We start from the raw sequence: 20,871 nt of genomic DNA on the forward strand, positions 1-20,871 counted from the left end.
GCCGCGCGTGGCTGCCCGGGCGGAGGCTGCCTTGCTCGCTTGGGCGTTCTTCGGGAGATCTACCCGGAGAATTAACTGTGACCCGAAAGATGAAGCTGTGTCTGCAGTTCCCTCTGCAAGGTTCTTCACCTCCATAGTGCTTTGCTTTCATCTCTCGTCAGCAGCACTTTTCTTAGAAGCGAAAAACTAGTTCAGGGTTAGCGCATTAGTTATGTGTCTTGGTTTTGCAGAACTCTCGTTCCTGCAGGCGTGGGGACTGTGAATTTTGTCTTTGAGCTGCTTCTTTGTTTTGTCTTTGAATTTTAGGGTTTGTTGTTTGTGTCTTTGAAGTGGTGTATATATACAGTTGCAAATTTACAAGAAATGCATACACCACTACTGGCCTACTGCTGTAATATCTAGTAAATCCCCATCAAGCAGTTGGTCTGAAACATCGGTACAGTGAAGGGTCCTAGAGCATCTATCTGTGTCTTATGGTACTGTATTGATTTGACGTTTAACTTGATGTAAATTACATCTGGTGTCACAGTGCCATCCCGGTCAGCGATCCCCTGTGCCAGGAGTTGTATGGCCACGTACAGACTGTTTCTGAAGGGTTATAGTTCTGCTGCTGAAACCACAGATTGTAAAGTTAACGTATAGGCCTGTCACTGGGGGAAAGGTATTTTCTTAACGTAGGTTTAAATCCTAATGAGGTAAGGCAGGTCGTAGCATTCTATTCAGAAGTGACTTCAGCTTGTGTGAAGTCTGTAAGTTCTGCCTTCTTTGAAGTGCTTTTGTTTATACCCTTTGTCTTTTCTGGTGAAGAAGTAACTAAATGGTTTTATTGTTTTGCTTGAACTTTTCAAACGGAGTAAAAGAGAATAAAAATTCATAAGAAGAAAGTGTGTTTGTCGCAAAAACTTACTAGGCCTGCTGTCCTCTAACCAGTTGTGACGTCTTCACACTGTGAGAAACCTCAACAGTTGTGTGGTCTATTCAGTTATTGGCAAGCCAGCCACAGGACGTGCAGCAGCTTACACTGAGTGGGTATTTGGGTTGTACGTTACAGGGGAGGAGGGGAGCATTATAGGATACAGGGTAGTAGGGAGAAATGAGAGCTAGCGGGGGCAGAGGGGTGGTTGCAGAAGAAAAAAATCTGTAAGAAATTTAATTACTTTGACTTTGCTGTTCATAAAACCACAGTTTTGATATATGTGTGTGTTGGGTTTTTTTTAAGGCTGCAGAACTTCGAGCTTACCTGAAATCCAAAGGAGCAGAAATCTCGGAAGAAAACGCTGAAGGTGGACTTCATGTAGACTTGGCACAGATTATTGAAGCTTGTGATGTGTGCCTGAAAGAGGATGACAAAGGTTTGCATCTTTAAGTCTTGCCAGTTTTGCTAAACATATTGCCATCAATGCTTTCAAACAGTAACAGTTGGCAGAATTTAGAGGTACGTTGTGTGGCTTGCATGTTAACAGACACATCCTTATAAAACTGGAGGTGCTTATTCCATCATTGCCATGTAAAATTTGCATGTACTCTACCCCTCCCTTCTCCAAACATCCACTGCCCTTTAAAGAAGTCAAAAATCAAGCTAGACTGTGCTTATTATGAGGGCATAGGAGGTTATATATAAAACAGGCTTCCTCCCTGGAAAAAAGTATGATAAAAGTAAAACTTCTTGTCAGTTAATGGCTGTGGTGCTGCAGATCAACTAAAATTAAGACTAGACATCTGTAAGTAGAAGTTTTAAGGCTTAAGTGTTAATTGATGAATGTTGTCTGAAAACACTAGAATTTTCCGTAGTCAGTAACTCTTGTTGAGTTAGGGCTGTAGGTCCTTAGAAACTGCACTAATATGTTAGCAATGCTGATAATGCTGCAGTAGCCTGAAATGTTATCTTCCTGTGCTCTGGGCCATTATATAAGTTCCATTTACAAGTTGTACATGTAAAAAGTCAATTGCTAGTATGAATAATATGTGTTGTTCAAAAGAATTCATGGTTCAGCTAAGAAGGAGTGCTTACGATCATTTTTTGTGTTGCCTTTTACTATAGGCAAATGAGTATGAAATACTGGAGGAGCTTATTGCTCTGCTATTTGATGTTCAGATGTCATTTGGGGAATAAATACTATTTTCCATAGGTAATGAATTTTGTTCTTATCCTTTGCATAGCTGATACTTGGGCAGACTGTGAAAAGAAAACACAAAACCTGTCTGGTCCTGTTTGGAAAGGATGTAACACCATGCTTGAAACAGAGCTGAGGAGGCTTCTTGAATATACTTTGTTCTTGTCCCTGTGGTCTGGGTTTTCCTTGTGCTCGAGGTGAAATGTTTTACTGTACTTGAGCACTAGATGTTTGTATTCTCACTTTAGAACCATGAGACAGTTTTCTGGATGTGCAGGAGGAAGCCACCAAAACCTGAAGTTCTTCTGAATTCTCCTTTGAGTGAACAGAGAATTTGGAGCAAGTGTGGTATCAAATATCAAGTTCTGTTTTGACGTTAAAGTGGTAAATCTTGCTTTACATGGAGATATGTTGGTGAAAAGTCACGTGTGCCCAATCTCTTGGACATTCCGATAAGTATCCAGATGGGTTATGTTGGCATTTTCTCTCTTTTACAGTTCTTGCCAATGCAAAATGGTAATTCAGAGCAGAAATGACTCTTCAGCACTAAGTAGCTACTTATGATTTCTGCTTGCAATTTTAAACAGCTGCGTGTTTTGTTTTGTGCAGATGTTGAGAGCGTAATGAACAGTGTAGTCTCTTTGCTTCTTATCCTGGAACCTGACAAACAAGAAGCACTGATTGAAAGTCTGTGTGAGAAATTAGTAAAATTTCGGGAAGGAGAGCGCCCATCTCTTAGATTGCAGTTGTAAGTAGAGTGAAACAATGGTATCTTGTAATTTTATGTCTTTAAATCAAAGTGTGGGTTGTTTGTCAATGTATGTCTCTCTATTGCAGGAAGCACTCTTTTTTTTACTGTCTTTTTCCCTATCATAAAATAGAAGAACCAAAATACTTTATTTGCTTGGGTATTACAAAATTAAAATTAAAACACGTAGAGTTTTCAGCTTATTTGCTGAAAACTTACAAAACTGGAAGCCATTACAATTCATCAAGGATGTAAAGTGCCACTGGGTTCTTCGCGTGTACTAGCACGCTTCTCAATAGAAACATTTACGTGCACTTCAGTAAGGTTTTTTGAAACCTCTTTAACTCAGTTGTTTGTTGTTTGTGGTTTAGGCTGAGCAATCTCTTCCATGGTATGGATAAGAACACTCCTGTGAGGTACACAGTGTACTGCAGCCTTCTGAAAGTGGCCTCATCGTGTGGTGCCATCCAGTACATTCCAACTGAACTAGATCAGGTAATTAATGTGGTGCTTCAAGTTACGGCCTCTGTATTAACCATGTTACATCTCACTGAATATTAGTCAGAGTTGATACAGACCATCGCTGTTACAGATGGCCAGAGCCTAGTGGAATAAGAAATGCAGCATACAGAATTTCTTATCTTTCAAACATCTGTCCACAGAATCTAAATCATGTGGCTGTTTATTTTCCATTTCTGATGCTGAATGTAGGTAGATGTGTCTGTTTGATTCCTGTGATAGAAATGAAAGTGAGAAGCTTTGATCAGGAATGAGGCATGAAGTTCTTGTCCCTTGCTCTGGAATCAGAGTGTATTATAATCACTGATCCTGATTTGAGAAGTAACATGGAGAGCACAGACTTTTGGCCTCTCACGGGAAAACTTCCAGGTTCTGTATAGGGAGCATGAGAATCAGAGAACCCAAAGGAGAAATCTCTGTGCACGATCATTTTGATCCTTTTCTGCTTGAGGGAAAATGAGAAATATTTTCAGTTTTATTTTAGTCTTTTCCCCAATGCTTCTTTTTCACTTGTATTCTACCTAGGTCCGAAAATGGATTTCTGACTGGAATCTAGGCACAGAGAAAAAACATACACTTCTGAGACTGCTGTATGATGTCCTAGTGGACTGCAAAAAAAGGTATAAAAGACAAGTAATAGGTACTAGATAACTGTGTTTTAAGTTGATGTGTTGTAACTGATCTGTTGGGAAAGTTTTTATCTTTGCACTTTTAAAATTAACCTGTACCGATAATTCAATCCAACTATACCTGGGTTTTTTTCTCTCTATGCTTTTAAGCACTCTTACATTAAACCAGTGTTTCCAAGAATGTTAAAGTTAGTAGTGAATTAGCTGCAAACTACAGACTCACAAAATAAAACTATTCTTTTCTATAAATATTAATCTTTGAGCATTGTAGCATTATGCCAAGCTTATTATTTAATTGCACTTTTGACATTTTAGTGCATGGTAGTGCTATCTCTGATTTAATGATGCTGGGAGGCTTATCAATCACAGTTAACAGAATCAGTCTTTGTGTAAACATTACCTTTAGGACAGAGCTTTCCACTAGTCATGGAAATTAATGTCCACAGAATACCTGCTTGGCCATTTTAAATTATTATCTCGGATCTTAAGAAGCATCTTTGATCTGACAAACTTGGCAGACCAGTGTCTTCTGGCGTGTAAAGTAATCCTGTGTGTATTGTGCCTGTAAATTAATGTAAATCTGAACTGAGAGCTGTCATCAGTTTATCTTCCAGATGTGATATGGTGTATTGACTGCATTGGCCAGGGTTACACAACAGTTTCAGCCTGTCTAAACTGTCATTGCTGTAATTTGGGATGCGTGTGTGGTGTGTGTGTGTTGCTTCCTCCCCCCCTTCCCTTTCCCTCTTCTGAGTTAGTATTCTAAGTTTTTTTAAAAATTTTCATAGTGAGGCAACATCAGGACCTCTACACTGCTGACTTACACCAGTAGCAGGACCACACCTGCGTTTTCTGCATTTGCGTAACCTCGTACTGCTGCAGAAGGAAGCAATTCTGTCCTGTCCCTTCTAGCTAGCAGTACTTGGATTTTTTTTCTGCTGGTGCACAGTGGATTGGACTGAGGAGGTCACCTTGCCAGGTAAAAAAAAAAAAGGCAAGTGTGGAGCTGTCATAGGAGCAGGAGAGTTCCTTCTGGCAGGAAAGTTAGCTTATTCTGGCCTGGTGAAATTGTAGCCTGGAAATGCTGCATCAGCATAGCAGGATCATTTTTAACTAACCTCAATTTAAGGATGATTAATCCTTGTGGAGTAGTTACACTGTGAGCTACAACATGATTGGGAATTCCTAGTCCTGTTACTAACATTAAAATGGTTTTGCATGGTTAGTACTGTGTGACAGATTTCAGATGGTCAAAATAACTTCAGAAATGTTCATCAGAGATCTTATACATGGCTTAGTGCTTACTTTCTTTCAGAAATATTATGCTGATACTCTGTAATGCTCCTACTCTTTTGAACACTTCTCCTATTGATTTATTGAGAGGTTTTAACTAGCTTAATTCCCATACTTAATAGCTAACTAGTCTTGTTATCAAATCTGTGGATTAAACTTCTCATTTTTGTTTCCAGTGCTACCAGTAACCCTGCTACAAAAATTGATTTTTCTTACTAATAATAGGTGATATTTTTAATTTAGGCATTAAAACCTTGTAATGTATTAGTCCTCACTCGGTGTCCTGACCATCTGTTGCAGCAAGCTTTGCACTGAACGGAGCAATTTTTCAGAGCACTTACACTTCTCTCCAGAAAGGAAAACAAGTGACCCTAGCACCTTTGACCTGGTTCACTCTCCTGGATCAGTGGGCAGTATTTGCAGTAGTATGGGAAACTTACAGCAACATTCCAGCTTTGGCACTCAGGAATGTTGCTGTATCGAGCAGTATGGGAAGATAAGTGGGAACTGAAAAATAAGTAATAAAAATCATACCTCAGTTACTGTGTTGATTTATAATCAAGGGAAGAGAATACATTTTTAAAAACAATTGAGTTTAATTTTTTTTGTTCATTTTATGTTTTAACTTCACTCAGTGCAGCAGAAGAGATGGGTTTCCGTAGCTAGTAGGCTTTTCCCAATAGATAGCTTGGTAGTGAACAGATTCGTAGCTAATGAGAAGGTAGCTCATGCAGATGTTCTGTGTGGTGGGCCTTTTCCTGCAGTGATAAGTGAAAGCTTTTTTTATCAAATCTTTTCCAGTCACTTTCTGGTTGAAGTTTCATCTTTCTGATGATCAAAATCATCTTCATCTCTTCGAAGAGGGATTTTTATCCTTCCTATGATGAACTGAAGAAAAATTGGTGGTGGTGGCTGGAAAACAGATGGCTGCTGTGGCTTGTTTCTGAGATTTGTATTTGGCAGCTGAACTTTACAAGAGATTAGTTACTTGCTCTGCTGCTTATGCTCCTTGCCATAAAGGTTCTGCAGTAGTTTTGTGCCTCACCTACTTTAGTCTTCAGCATTTTCCTAACTGTATTGGTATGAAGCTGCAAGGTAACACAACCTGTTTTCTTTTCCAGTTGTAGATGGAGTTTTACAGGCATGCATGGCTTGCATGCAGCCAGAGAATTAAGTTCTGCTGTCAGGCCCTGAATATGGTGCCAGGTGCCAGCCTGATGCAGCTTACAGCTGGGCTCTGCCACTGGCTGGGCAGGATTCACAGTGGGGTTAGTCCTGCCCAGGTTTACATTCAAACAGGTCTGGCAAGTCTGGCTATTAACACCTGTAGCAAAAAGCTCAGCATGCCAAGCACCTGCAAAATACTTGTTTCATTAATTTTAATTCCATTTAATATCATGTAATGTAGAGAGACTTGATTCAAACATCTTACTAAGCTCTAAATACTCTTCTTTTTTTTTTTTTTTTTCTTCCTTTTATCTACCATCACTCTTCAGTTCTCATTAGCTTTTTGTCAAGTGACGCATCTAGACTGGCATGTGGAGCCAAGAGTATTTGTGCAGGCTGTCTTGCTAGAAAAAATGTTCCCGTTTACATTTTAGGTGAGATACATCTTTAGCAATGAGCTTTGGTAGACTAGTGATCAGCATTACTGCTTTAAACGTCCTAATTTACAGTAGTAATCTGACACTGCATAGAATGAATAAGGTTCCTCCTGTCCATTGAGAAAGTACTTCTTAGTAAAGTAGTTGCCAGTGTGTGTGTGTGCATGGGAGACTTCGTTATTGAGGTTTGGTTGTGCTCTCATTATCGAGGTGTGGTCATATCTACAGCCTGTCTTGTCCAAAGGAAGTAGTAAGATGGCATAAGCAAAATATATTCTCTGGGTGGAAGAACTGTCACAACCTTCTATTTTAATAATTAACAAGAATTCCATGAGAACTGGAGATGGATTTTTGTGTGTATACACACAGCATGTTCAATGCCTATATTTTTAGATGAAAATTTTGTAAAAAGCATCAGCAGTTGCTGGCGTTGCTAGTGGCAAGAAGTGTTAGTGAAAACAAGATTTGTTAAACACAGTAATGGTCTGGGAGCTGGTTTGCAGTAACATTGAGCTGTTGTTTACAAAATAATCTTCGTAGACAAGGCCATAGGCTTACTCAATTTTCTTAGAACAATTTGTTTTTCTAAAAGCTGTCTGTGAAAGCAAAATCAGAAGCTGCTTGCTTCACAGCAGCCTAAGCCAGTCTAATTGCTGGCTACTTAACTCTGTTAGTAAAATGAGCAGCTTTCACTCTGAATAATTCAGGAGAGAATCTGTGAAAGAAGGGGCAGCTTTTATACAGTCACTTTCCTGACCATAAATATTCTTTAAGATATGCCATTTTACATTAGAAATAAACTTTGCAGTGCTACTTATTCTGCAATGATTAAATCCAGATGTGCCTAAGAGGAGCATTCTAGTGAACCATATAAAGCTGTTCCTAGCTCAGAAAGCTTTTTCCATAACCAGCAGGTAATTTATCAATTTAAGAGAATGAAATGAAGGGTGAAGATAAACATTTTGTAGAACACGAACTGAAAGAATACATCTAGTTAATTTGTTCTCTTCACTAGAATTAAAATGGATCATCTACATCTTTTTCAAGTGTAATTTAATTTGACCTATAACATCATAATGGAATTATTTAAATATTTGAGTGTCTGTTTTGAACTATATTTTTCAGCAATCCAGAGGTGACTTTATTTTTCTTTCATAGTGACACTGCAGCAAAAGTAATGGTGGAACTATTGGGAAGTTACACAGAGGACAATGCTTCCCAGGCTAGAGTTGATGCTCACAGGTAATACTGACTTCCTGGTTTCCTTAAAAGTAGCTTTTTCTCAATAACTACATTATGTTGATCACCTTACTGTTAAGACTATCGATCAGCCTGGCAGGCAAGGGCCTTGGCACAGCCTCTTTTCTATAGCATGGTTGATTTGATCAAGAGTTTATCTGTGCGGTCTACAGTAAGTTTGGTTGTTTCTAGGCAGAGTCACATTTACTCTATTGTGTACTAAGTGCACAGGCATGTTTCTGGTCACTGCTGAGAGAGATATCAGCCTTGGGTAAGAACGTCACTTACATCATCTGCGCAATCAAAATTTGAATTGGCATCCTTTATTTCAGATTTTTTTACTTTGTTTGATTTCCTAACTTTGACTACTCTTTTCAAATAGCCCTTTCTGTTGAAAAGAAATTCTTGCTCTCTTTTCTATGAGCAACTACTAAGGATGTGAACTGCAAAGAAATAAACTTACTTGTTGGACAAGCTGGGAGTAAACTGATTCTCAACAGTGTATCTTCCCCACTGGCCCAAATGAGTAAAAGCTTGTATTTTGACATTCTACCTATCATGATTCTTCCTAAGAATTAGATTTTTAGTAAGTTGTGTAGTTCTGCCAGGTGTGTACAGCCAACATTTCTCAAGGGAGCTGTTGATACTTAAGCATGGAGGAAAATCAGGATGATTCATTTTGAAAATTAAAGTGTCTGTGCTTAAATGAAAACTTCCTTGACTTACCCTACAGCAATCTGAGGCCTTTTGCATCTGAAGGAACACGTCTGCCTCGGGTTTATCGTACTGCTGTGTCTGTGCAGACCTCAAGTTCTGGGTGTATGTTATGTGGCAGGGTCACGATCTAGGCCATCAGAGCGAGTGTAGCACTAAGTCTCATAATGTGCCGCTGAACAAAAGCTTTCATCTAGAGTTCTAGAAACACTTTAGGTCTGTTTATAGTCTGGAGCCGCAACTGATAAATCATAGGCTTTGCAGTGTTTGGTGTTGGGGTTTTCTCTGTTTTGTGTCATGTATTCAAGTATAATTAATCTTCCTAAACAACTTAATTCTATGAAATTTTAGGAGGACAGTAAAAATACCTCTAGGAATGAAGCCTGGACTGGAAATAAATGCATGGATGGGAACAGTAGGGTGATCTGTAGTCTTACCACCTGGCAAATTTCATTTGTGATACTGGGCAAATTACTTAATGCTTTCTGTTCCTTGGTTTTTTTCCATCTGTAAAATGAAGATGAAAATTGGAATGGGACATGTACCTACATTTAAGAATAGTTGAAAACCGTTGGGTGTTTCCTAGAAAGCAAGGACAACAAATGGAGTTGTACTTACTCATAAAAATGTGTATTGCTGTAAAAATAAACATTTTTCTTTTCTAATTAGATGTATTGTACGAGCATTGAAGGACCCAAATACCTTTCTCTTTGATCATCTTCTTGCCTTAAAACCAGTCAAATTTTTGGAAGGAGAACTTATTCATGATGTAAGTAACTTTGTTTTTAGCAAGATGGTTTGGTATTGTAGAGTGCCTTGTTTTATTAGTGTATTTTGAAATTCATTAGAATAGTTAGCTGTGTCAGTAATATTAAGCTGCAATGTGCTATTTCTTTCAATTCTTTTAGAATTAAAAAAATTATTACATGTGAAATGTTTCTTTTTAGAAGTTTGAGAGAGTCAGAATTGCAAATCCTGCCCTCACATGAGTTCTGTAGCAAAACTGCCTTTCATATCTGAGAAAAGGACTCAGCACAGACTGCCCTTCAGCTGTTCATAGAAGGCACAGTTTTAGCTCTCAATGGCTTCTTTTTGTGTTCAATACCAATAGTTTATTCATCTGTCCAGTCTGCAGGGAGGGAAACATGGATAATATTTAAACTGTTCTTATATTTGTTTTCCCTCTTCTAGCTTTTGACAATTTTTGTAAGTGCTAAACTAGCATCCTATGTCAAGTTTTATCAGAACAACAAAGACTTCATTGACTCCCTGGGTAAGTTTTCAGATCGTTACATTTCTGACCATTTACGTGGCTTAAGATATAGAAGCCACAAGTACTTCAGTTTGAACCCATATACTGAAGCCAGGGAAATTTAATAGGAATTTTTAAGAATGGATTAGAGCTTGTAGACTAACCTCTGTTAGATCATAAATGGACCGTCTCTGTGGTTTGTTCCACTAGGACAAAGCTGTTTATGGGTTTGGAAGAGAACTGTGGTTTTCTCCACTTTTTTTTTCTCTTAAATTTTTTCGGAGGGGCGTTCTAATGGATTGGTACTTGAGGCTAGGCCAGAGATCACAACTGTATTGAGTAAGCCAGCAGCTTGTATAAATATCTTACAATTTTTTTAATCATTACTAACTTTATAACAGCAAATACTTCTCCTGATCAGTAAGAGAAAACCTGCAAGGAGTGTGAGTATGTGTGTCTGCGTGTGCTGATGCGTTAGACCTAGGAAGCCACAGTCTGTCCCAGTTAATTTGTTTCATCACATGAAGCAATGTGATGGAATGTTAATGTCAGCACCCTCTTTATTTACACACTGTGGAAAAAAGGAGTAGTAATTAACACTCTGACACTCCCCCATTGATGTGTAATTGACTGTTTCAAAGGAGCACTGGTTCATAAGCTATTGCATGCATTAAAATTACGTTTTTTATATTCCAGCTTTTTAGGACAGGGGTCAGTGACAATGCAGAAATTGCTCAATGATGCAGATTTTTTTATTACTGCATTAAGGTTTTGACATATTGGTAATGAATAAATGTTTCCATAAAAATAAGATTTTTTTTTTTTATAACTTTGATTTTGAAATGACACATGAAGGCTGAATGCATTTGAGGAAAGGCATCATTTTGCTAAAACAGAGTTTAGTGCAGCCTTTTAACACATGCATTATTTTGTTTAATGGAGTGTGGTATGATTCTGAGAATAATTACCCTCAAAGCTTTAAAATGCTGGTACTTTGGGTATTAAAATGATGGAAACATCAGTGATTTTTTTTGTGGATAAAATCAGCAGCAAGTTTTTGGTAGTTTGTAAATGTGTATATAGAATAAGCATATCTTTTGTCATATGTATTTGAACATGAGTTGTGTAGACATCTTATGCTTTTATTTCTTGGGGGAAAGTGTTTTTTTATTGTAAAAAATTTTATGTATTGAAATGGCTTATCTGTTAGTTATTTGTCCACACAACTATTTGCTGAAAGTGCTGTTATGCTAACATTTCAGTAAATTTATGGAAGATTAATTACACACATCTATAGTGTTAATCATATAATATACAATAGTCATTATTTCTTTTGCTTTGCCTCCCTGTATTTGTGTTTACCTCTGTGAAGATGCAGTGTGTGTATTTTCAGTGTATCTGGGATTCACATAATCTTTGTAAAATTGTTAAATATGTGTGTAACTGTTTTGAAAGACAGCCTTACTTTCAGTTATCTTGATTTCTCACCTGCTTTATAGTGTATGCAGAAAGTTCTGATTGTCTTTGAGTAAGGTACAGGTTCTGAGGCAGTGCAGACCGGAATGCTAGGAACTTGATCTGACTGTTTCAGCCATGCCTTTGAAAAACAAGGACAGTTTGGTATAGAAAACAATAGAATTAGTAGATCAGGCATTCAGAATTGAAGAACACCTATGATTTGTTCTGAAAACCAAATAATTTTTATAAATGTTTTAAAGATTTATTTATTTTTTTAAATAACTTGCCAAGATATTGGGCTTTAAAATAAAGGATATTACTAATAGGATTTCGGAGACAGTACAGCATCAGCCTTAGTTGTGACTTTCCCTGGATCAGGACCAACTAACACTCGTCTACGAAAGCTGTGCAGTGAAGGCTCCTACAGGTGGCATCAGTTTGTTACAATTTGTTGTTTTATTAATGCTGACAACTTAGGCCAGCAGTAGCATTATCTGTGTCAACTGAATCGCCCTAACATGTCCACATCTAATCTGGTATTATCAGCAGTCTTTTTCGGAAAGTTAATCAGCATCTCATTTGCATTTGTTAATTAGGGTTAATGTGTGCTAATTGATTTGTTGATGCTTGTAGAGTTCCATTAAACCCAGTTAGGTATAGTTGCTGGTGCTCCTCATTCCTGTGAATTATGGTGATCACATTTTTGTTGAATCAGTGCCAAATAGGGAACCTGCATCATAATTACAGCTAATTAACACAACATGATGTCCTGCACTAATGTGCTTTCCTATTAGTGTATGGATGTTATAAATTCCAAACTTAAATATTTACTGAAGCAATGTGAATGTTTATAATGTCATTCCAAAACAAAATGATTGACATTCATTTTTAAGAAACTTCCATTGAATCTTAAATGTTACCTCACAGAACTTGGATTAAGAAGTGCCTTGGTTCATCTGAATGTCTTAATTTTGTTGACCTAGACTTTTTGTCAGGAAAACGGTTTCTGATTTAGAAATGCAAGCCCTTGTCTCAATTCCTGGTGTTGCCATTCATACAATCATGGAAAGATCTAATCTACCTTTTAGTATCTGTTCCTCTACTCTTGAAGAGCACTTTTTTGCCCCATTAGATGCTGTAAGCATACATGTGACTCAAGATGTTTTTTTGCTGTGGTATAAACAGTTAATTTGGTGCCAAAACACATTCTTCTGGCACAAAAATGTTATGTTGCTAAAGCATTACTGAGAGAGGTTTATTTTCAAGCAACTAAATGAGGATGAGTGGTGAGACTGTAAGGTTTTGACATTACCAGTCATGTATTTTCCATTTGTTGTTGCATTGCTGTTCTTTCAGATGATGCAACTGAAAAATTGCACCCTCACCACCTAAAATTCTGTTAAGGTGATGTTTTTACTGTTTCTCAAAACTCTGTGCTTTGCTTTTGCAGATATCTATGACCTTTTACTGATAACGACTGAGTCTTGATGAATTCACAACTAAACTAGCTATTTTAGCAAAACACAAGGAAGATGCAGGAATGAATGTTTTACCTCAAAAAATGTTGATAAGGACAGGTGGAAGATTTTCTTGATGTGAAATACTATATACTATATATATATACTACCAATAATTTAAAAATTAAAAATAACATGAAAAACAAATTAATGAATTATTGAATTATACTGCATATCCATAAACTGTCAACACTTTTACACAGGCTTGTTGCACGAACACAATATGGCAAAAATGAGGCTACTTACTTTCATGGGGATGGCGGTAGAGAATAAAGAAATATCATTTGACACAATGCAACAGGAACTTCAGATTGGAGCTGATGATGTAGAAGCATTTGTTATTGATGGTAAGAAGTGCAATACCCTACTTTACACAATGCTAATGAACAACACCTTTTATAGTCTTCTAAGGTGATCTTAAATATTCAGATAAATATTCATTTTTAGTTTCTGTGTTTGTTACAAGATAATGGTACAAAACTTCATACTTGAAGACATGCCTGACTTGTCTTTTTAACAGTGGCGGGGAACTGTATTTCATGTAATTCTTTGAGGAACTAATACATTGTTTGCAGGTTTAATTTGTCATGTGGTTTTGTTTGCTCTCATTAAAACAGGATGTGTTAGTAGGGGAGAGAAGCTCATAAAAACTGTACAGGATATTGCTTTAATAGATTGGCACCAAACAATAGGATTCACACGTGACCTTCATCTTGTTACATCACTTTGCTTTTCTGCCTTCTAGACTGTTAAAACCAGAAGCAGAAGAATATTAAGTGAACTGCTGGGTTTTTATGTTTGTATTGCTCTAATTTTGAAATTTTTTTATGCAGCTTAATACCTTTGCGCTATCTTGAAAATATTGCTCAAAACAGCATTGCTTTTTTGCAGCTGTAAAGACAAAGATGGTATACTGCAAAATAGATCAGACACAGAGGAAAGTAGTTGTCAGGTAAGAACTAATTCTTCACAGCATTTTGCAGAACTTAGTGTGTTCTAATTATTTCACTTACATTTGTAGAATATTTTAACTAGAAGCAAGGTATTGTTCCTATCAGTTGCTGTTAGTTAAATAGTTGCTGTTTATCATAATTTTATTAAAGCTCACACTGAATGTGATTAGCTTATTTAATGAAAGAGTCCTATTTTCCAGCACATTTCATTTAATGACCTAATAGTGACAAGAATACTAATGACTGTTGTTGCTTTAAATATTTGGGCAGGCTACAGAATTCTCTAACTGGTGAAGTGCGGCCCTTTATAGGGAGAAAATAAAAATTTTCCTATTCACTTGTAAGAGTAAGGTAATGCTATAAAACAATTATTAGGTGAGCATGACATGTAATAATCATCTTCCAATTTTGTTTTACTTCTCTAGTCACAGCACACATCGGACTTTTGGAAAGCAGCAATGGCAGCAATTGTATGACACTCTAAACACCTGGAAACAAAATTTGAATCAAGTGAAAAACAGTCTCCTCAGTCTCTCAGACACCTAAACAATTTTTTTTTAATCTAGTAATGTCACTATAGATTAAATTTATTCAAAACTCTGACAATTTGTGAATGTTTGCAATTGGTTTAAAGAAGCTAAATATTCTAAATTGCAACACAAAAAAAGGAATAAAACTAACATGGGAAAATATCTTCTGTTGATTTCTTACATAACTAGTAACAACAAACAGTAGCTTGTTTACATTTACAGTATGAGGATCTTTCTTTGTAAGAGGTGTGGGGAGGAAGGGAGGGAGATCAGAAAAACAATAGTGCAAGTAATTGTAAAGTAAGAAGATTTCCCTTACATCTTAAGGGAGGAAAAATGTGAACAAGTTAGAAGTGAAGCTTTATGATGCAAGATCTGCTGCCTTCTCTCTGTAAATTATACCTGATGCTTTCATGTTGAAGGAGACCTTGATACAGAATCAACTGCAGCAGATACATTTAAATAATTTGGCAGTGAAGGTAAGCAGAAGAGTTTCCTGTTCTTCTGCTACTTAGAACTGCTGAAAGTTGTAAATGTTTGTAGAAACCACTGTATTTTGAAACAGCCGCAGCTGATGTTGCTTGAAAACTGAGTGAGCAGCCTGACAGAGAAACCAAATTGAAGTATTTCAGCCAAAAACTTCTGAGGAGCAGGAGAAAGGTACTCTTAAGTAATTTAATTTTACTTAATGGATCTTAAAACATTAACTTGTGAACTTTTTAACTTTGGGCAAAACCCATAATAATGTGGATTTGATTGCAGGAACAGAGAACTATTATTATTAGTAGGGATTGTACCCATTTTTGAACATAAAAGGGCTATATGCTGTATTAAACATGAAAGCACAGTGCATATCTACCATGTTCTGAAGGAGTACATCTACAAATCTGGTCAAAATGAGTGATTTATCTGTGCCTAAAAGACATGGTTTTGATATCCTGCCACTGATCTTCACTGGCCTTGTTCGTATTTTCTTTTTTTTGCTGAATGAAGTCTCTCCAAATTCAGGAATTTCTCAATTTCTTCTATTTGGTTGTGTATAACGGAGTTATGAATAGAACAGCTGTCCTCATCTTTGAGTGCACTTTCACTTCTTGCTGGAGTTACAGGCACGGGAGAAGACTTCTGCTCATGCTGTAAAGTAGTAAATCCTTCCTTCACCTGACAGGATACAATAATCCAGTGAAATTCAGGTACAAAGGTTCAAATTGTTGGATTTTCCTGAGCATTAAGCAAGCAAGGAAATATGGATAGAAAGAGAAGTCAATTGGAAAAAATGTTTAATTTGATGTGCTTGCTTCAGCTTTAATTTGGAAAACTTGATAATGACAAATATATTTTTATAAACCAAACCTCAACATAAGAGTTAGTACAGAAGAGTATGATTTTAAAAAAAAGGACAACCTTGTACTAGAATGCAGATTAGCAAAATAAATAGTTGAATTAAGCAGCTTAATGTTGCAATGGACATTTCTATTGCTATGCAAGCACTTGATTAACAAAACCCAAAATCATGAGGTTTATAGTGTTAACTCCCTCTCAGCTTCACTGTGTAGATTAGAAAGCAAACATCATTAACCAAGCAAGGTCTGTAATACGCTGGTTTTTTATGTTAAAGATCTTTTTGTTCTTTGAATAGTTTTAATTACTATTTGATAGATAATTCATATCTATCCAAATCAAACACATATGGCAACACAGTAGGAAAACACTTTTTGCTGACATGTTGAGTTCTCCATTTGTAATCCAACATTGCGTGGCTCTTGGGGAGGCCAGCGTGCAGCACCAGCCACCTGCCTGAGCACAGGTGCACGGCAAAGCCATGTCCCACAGAGCCAGTGCTCCCGTGGTTCTTGGGGATCTGCAACGTAGTATTTCATACTTTGGTTGCGTGCTAAGGTAATTCTCTCAGGGTCGCAAGGTGAGGCCTTCCCCCTCTGCTCAATTTTTTTAATACCAGGCAATTCTAAGCCACAAAGTCTTTATCAGGCCTGCCTTTATTTCAGCACATTAATTTTGTGGTAAAAACTTTCCTTCCCCAGTGCACAAGCATTTCTTGAAGTTTGAAATATGAACAATAAACTTTATGCAAATTTTTCACTTAGCCTATTGCGTCTGTAACAACATTACTGCCATGCAGCTGAAGATACTAATACTTCAGGTCCATAATGACTGTAATCTCTGTTTCAGTGAGGAAGTAACTTCTTCATTTGAGCAATAAAATTTTCAACAAAATTTTCAACCTGTTAATTCTAGTGGCTGTGTATGTACACTCTCCCATGGTTTCTCCCAAAGCCTCAGAAGGAAACAGATCATTCCTCATGGCAAGCCACTAGTCAAAATCTCTATGGAATAGCACATGGGGCTGCATGTGTCCTGTACTGATAATCCAAAAAAACCCATTTAATTCAGGTCTTCTACATGTGGAAGTGAAATTTTCCAGTGAAATAAAGCCACGCTATGTTACTTGGATTTTACTGAAGACAAGAAGTATTTACGTCTCTTTGGAGAAGTAAGTGCAGTTAGGTAATGTATATAGCATTTTAATACAGTTCTGTGACTGGGTTTAGAATAAATCTTTAAAAAAAAAAATCTCAGCTGTCAAACTGAAAGGCCTCAGCATTTTCACAATAAAAGTAAAACGTGTCTTACTGCCAGTGCTGAGTATTATGGCAATTTATGGGACACGTGTTAAAAAAACAATCATTGCTGAATAGTATGACTGCACTGTTAGGGACTTGTGTTTGAACTGAGCTGAGGATGCTTACTCATCCTAAACTTGGTATGCTAGCATGTACAGAGTAATGTTTAAAAGATTTCTTCATATTTTTACTAGAGTTTTAATTGCACCTGTAGCATTTCTTTTTAATTTTTATCTACTTTTTAGAGTACGGTACTTTTTTTGAATGAGATTACCCAAATTGTAGAAGGCAGTAGTCTGCTCTAGGTATAATCATCCATGTTAGTCAAAACAAATAAACTGAGCAGCAAAGACGACTGCTGAGCCTATTTTTAAATCTCCCAACAGCTTTTTCATATTAGTCATAAAAATGACAAATTTGAGGACAGAAGGTTTAGAATGACACCAACACAGAAGGGAGGGAGTAGTCTGCAATATCCCAGGCTGAGATTTCATAGATTAAGTATTTGGAAAATAATCTAAGGTTAAGTAGCAAGGCACTCTGTTCTTGTCCATCTCAGCTTTTACTTAGCCAGCACATAAGGAGATTTAGTTTGGAGGTGACAAAGTAGATATAATCAAAATCAGATAATGAAATACAGCTTTGTCTTAGCTGTAAATCAGGTATTTTAGTTCACTCAATTCCTGGCTCCACCTCAGTGAGAAAAAAATAGAGAGACACAGTAAATACCACCAGCATGTTTGGTGAAAAATCCACCTCACTGTCATTCCCAAGTAGAGTCATGTTAGGAAAGCTGAGTAATTTAAAACATCAGTCTTTACTTCTGAATTTCAGCGAATGTGAATGCTAATGGTATTGAGAGCTGATTAAGTCCGCTGAAATCAGTCAGCTGTGTCACTTGAAAACACTGTACACCCTGACCTTAAAACCTCATCCAGAGATGACAGCCATTACCTGAGGAATACCACTAAACCTCTTCTAAAAAGGAAGGTCAACTGCAGTTGTAAATTATTGTATCACTTTGAATAGTATGTTTAGCTTTAGGTCTAATCCTAATACAGCAGTTACAGCGATTCAAGCTCCGCAGTCTAACAAAGATCTAAAAATGCAACAGGAGCCTTTGCTAGTGCCATTCTGAATGGAGTAGTCTCACAGGGAAACAACAGGTTTCTTTTTAATTCTATGCTTTAACACATTTGTGTAATGCCATCCTACTAAAGATAATTAAATATGGTATCACATAACTGCAGCATAGAATAAATGGATAGGCTCTAATTCATAGATACGCTGAATTTTTAGTCTTTCACAGATTCTTTTAAATAACACGTTCCTATCAAGTAATAAAGGAAGCAATGTTTTTATACTTTTACATACTACTTTTTTTTTTCTTTCTTTCTTTTTTTTAACTCGTACTTTTACTGTAGGTGATGATTTTTATTAGGGTACACAATGAACTTCCCTCCCCGACAGACTGGTTAGCATCTGTTTGATTCATATGCTGTGACTTTTTCCTGCTGCTTTCTATCAACCTTAATTGTGAAAAATGGTGCCTTGTTGCCCTTTTGATATTATTTTGGAGATTGACTCAGTCTTAAAGTATCCAGATGTGTACAGTTGTACAAATATCTGTGGAATTAGCTCACTGAGGTCTGTTCCACAATATTTTTAATTGACTTACATGTTCTGTGGGAAAAGAAGAATCATAAAAAGTCTTTGCTGTAGCATTCCATTCTTCACTAGGGTCTCCCTGGGGGTCTCTGTGGATACTAGAGGTATTCAAAGTGTCAGCAGCTCTGTTAAGACTGGTAGAACCTGATTGACAAAAAGGAAATGGTAACAACTGCAATTTAGTCTCTAGGCACTAATTGTACAGTAACTAAACTTCTGGTTTACCTCTGATCTTAAAAAATCAAATATTTTTGTTTTAAATCACTGAATCTCTGTCGTGGGCTTTTCCCTCTTCATTTTTTTTCTTTCACATACTTCTGCATCTATTTTGTCTCTAAAGATGAGGTATGTTTCTACTCTGATTAAAAATGTTTTATATCATTTTCATATATTAAGTTAATGACAAATTAAAAGTGTGATTTATAGAAAATGTATGTATTCTGAATATTCTAACTGAATATATTTTTTCCAAACAGTATTACTTTCAAGACTCACCTTCTGATAATGATAATGAAATACATAATTACTGCCATCCTGACATCATATTCCAGGGTGACTTTTAATTTAAAAAGACATTCTAGATACAAAGGTTTTTAGACAACATTTTAAATAAGGAGTCTTTTTGCTACACTTAATATTTCAGAAAATCGGGCTATAGCAATCTACCACAGGTAGGAAGGGCAAATAAGTAGATTAATCACAGCAGAGTAGCAGGCTCCAATCCTGCAATGGCTTTATGCACAGCTATTAGACTCCATCAAAACCAATATCAAGTTCCTTGCAAGATCAAAACTTAAGAGGACTTTCACAAGTACTCATAATGCAAACAGTAGCTGTTTTGTCACTACATAGATGCCTGTCAATCACTACTAAATCTTTGTTTTGCTATAGAAATGCACGTTACCTAATGGTTATGTAACAGTTAATTGTAATTTTCTTTTGGGAGGAAAACTGGTATGAGTTTGTGTTTGTTTTCTTTTTTAAGGGTTCACCAGGAAGATCTTGCTTGTTCCCAGTTCTTTCCTCCATTTATTGATGTGGAGAGGCTGCTCTCTGAGAACCAGAGTTGTACAAATAGTAAATAGCATTGTGATTAGGCAGTAAAAGGAATTCCCTCGGATAAGATTACTAAACCTTCACCCACGCTCTTCGCCTCTAGGTCCCCCATTTGGCTAAACTGTTTGTGCCTCAGTAAGTTAAAAAAATAAAAATTTAGGGACACCATGGATTCCATCCACTCCAGGTTTGTCATTTGGGAAAATACCTCAAAACAAAACAGAAACCAACCACAATAAATCTTGGAAGCTGCAGTGTCGAGTACCATGACGCCTAACCCTTAGGTGCCCTGACAGTAAGGTTCTCTAGCCTCCAAAAGAGGGGCAGGATTCAGGGAGGTCAGCAAGCTGAAGTAGGGACCTGTCTAAATTAGGCAGTATGATGAGAGTGAGAGACACATCTGGGACCCAGGCCAAGATCCTCACTGTGAAGTTTTGCTAGAATTCAAAAGGTCGGGTGACTGTACTGGTACTAGGCAACTCATTGGGGGAATTACAGTAAACCTTTGAATGAACCTCTCAGTCACTTCTTGGAATTACGGTACTTTGCATACAGAAAGGTTTCTGACAAGAAAAGGAGGAACGCATGGAAGAACTTCAGATAGTGCTGTCTGTTCTTACAGAAAAGACACATGCAGGCCATCACGTAACTACATTCATTTTCTTGAAAAGTGTATCAAAATTCACATTATTAAAAGAAACAATGCACCATCGGAGATCAGGATTCTGCTACCTTGCTACCACCACTATTGTTTAAGGGACCAAGACCTTTCTGAAACTGAACTTCAACAAATTGTGCATCTGTATACAAATATACAGAGGCAAGAGACCAAGTACAGAAGTGAAATTGCCTATAAACCTAAATTCATAACACCAGATAACATAAAGAAAGACTGCTGGTTTTCTGTCTCCCTGCTGCTGGCCACAAAACTAAGG

General features: G+C 37.0%; 2 protein-coding genes across 2 annotated transcripts in view; one reads left to right on the plus strand and one right to left on the minus strand.

Moving 5' to 3' along the window:
* Positions 1-1,219: 1,219 nt before the first annotated feature.
* On the plus strand, positions 1,220-14,731 carry EIF3M (eukaryotic translation initiation factor 3, subunit M; the record flags this gene model as incomplete). Its single annotated transcript, XM_010076285.1, has 10 exons — positions 1,220-1,352; positions 2,724-2,862; positions 3,234-3,357; positions 3,907-4,001; positions 8,066-8,149; positions 9,530-9,629; positions 10,052-10,133; positions 13,291-13,434; positions 13,979-14,039; positions 14,466-14,731. Coding segments are annotated over 10 exons (1,083 nt in total), but the record flags the coding sequence as incomplete, so codon positions are not given.
* A 790-nt stretch (positions 14,732-15,521) lies between these two features.
* The window catches only part of CCDC73 (coiled-coil domain containing 73), a 50,971-nt gene continuing 45,621 nt past the window's right edge, over positions 15,522-20,871 (minus strand). The window contains exons 16-17 of the mRNA XM_010076286.1: positions 18,891-19,024; positions 15,522-15,731 (exon numbers count right to left, since the gene is read on the minus strand). Of these exons, the coding sequence (XP_010074588.1) occupies positions 15,522-15,731; positions 18,891-19,024 (344 nt within the window). The remainder of the gene's footprint in view (positions 15,732-18,890; positions 19,025-20,871) is intronic.

This window comes from Pterocles gutturalis, unplaced genomic scaffold (assembly GCF_000699245.1).
Source record: "Pterocles gutturalis isolate BGI_N339 unplaced genomic scaffold, ASM69924v1 scaffold20148, whole genome shotgun sequence".
NCBI classification, from domain to species: Eukaryota; Metazoa; Chordata; class Aves; order Pterocliformes; family Pteroclidae; genus Pterocles; species Pterocles gutturalis.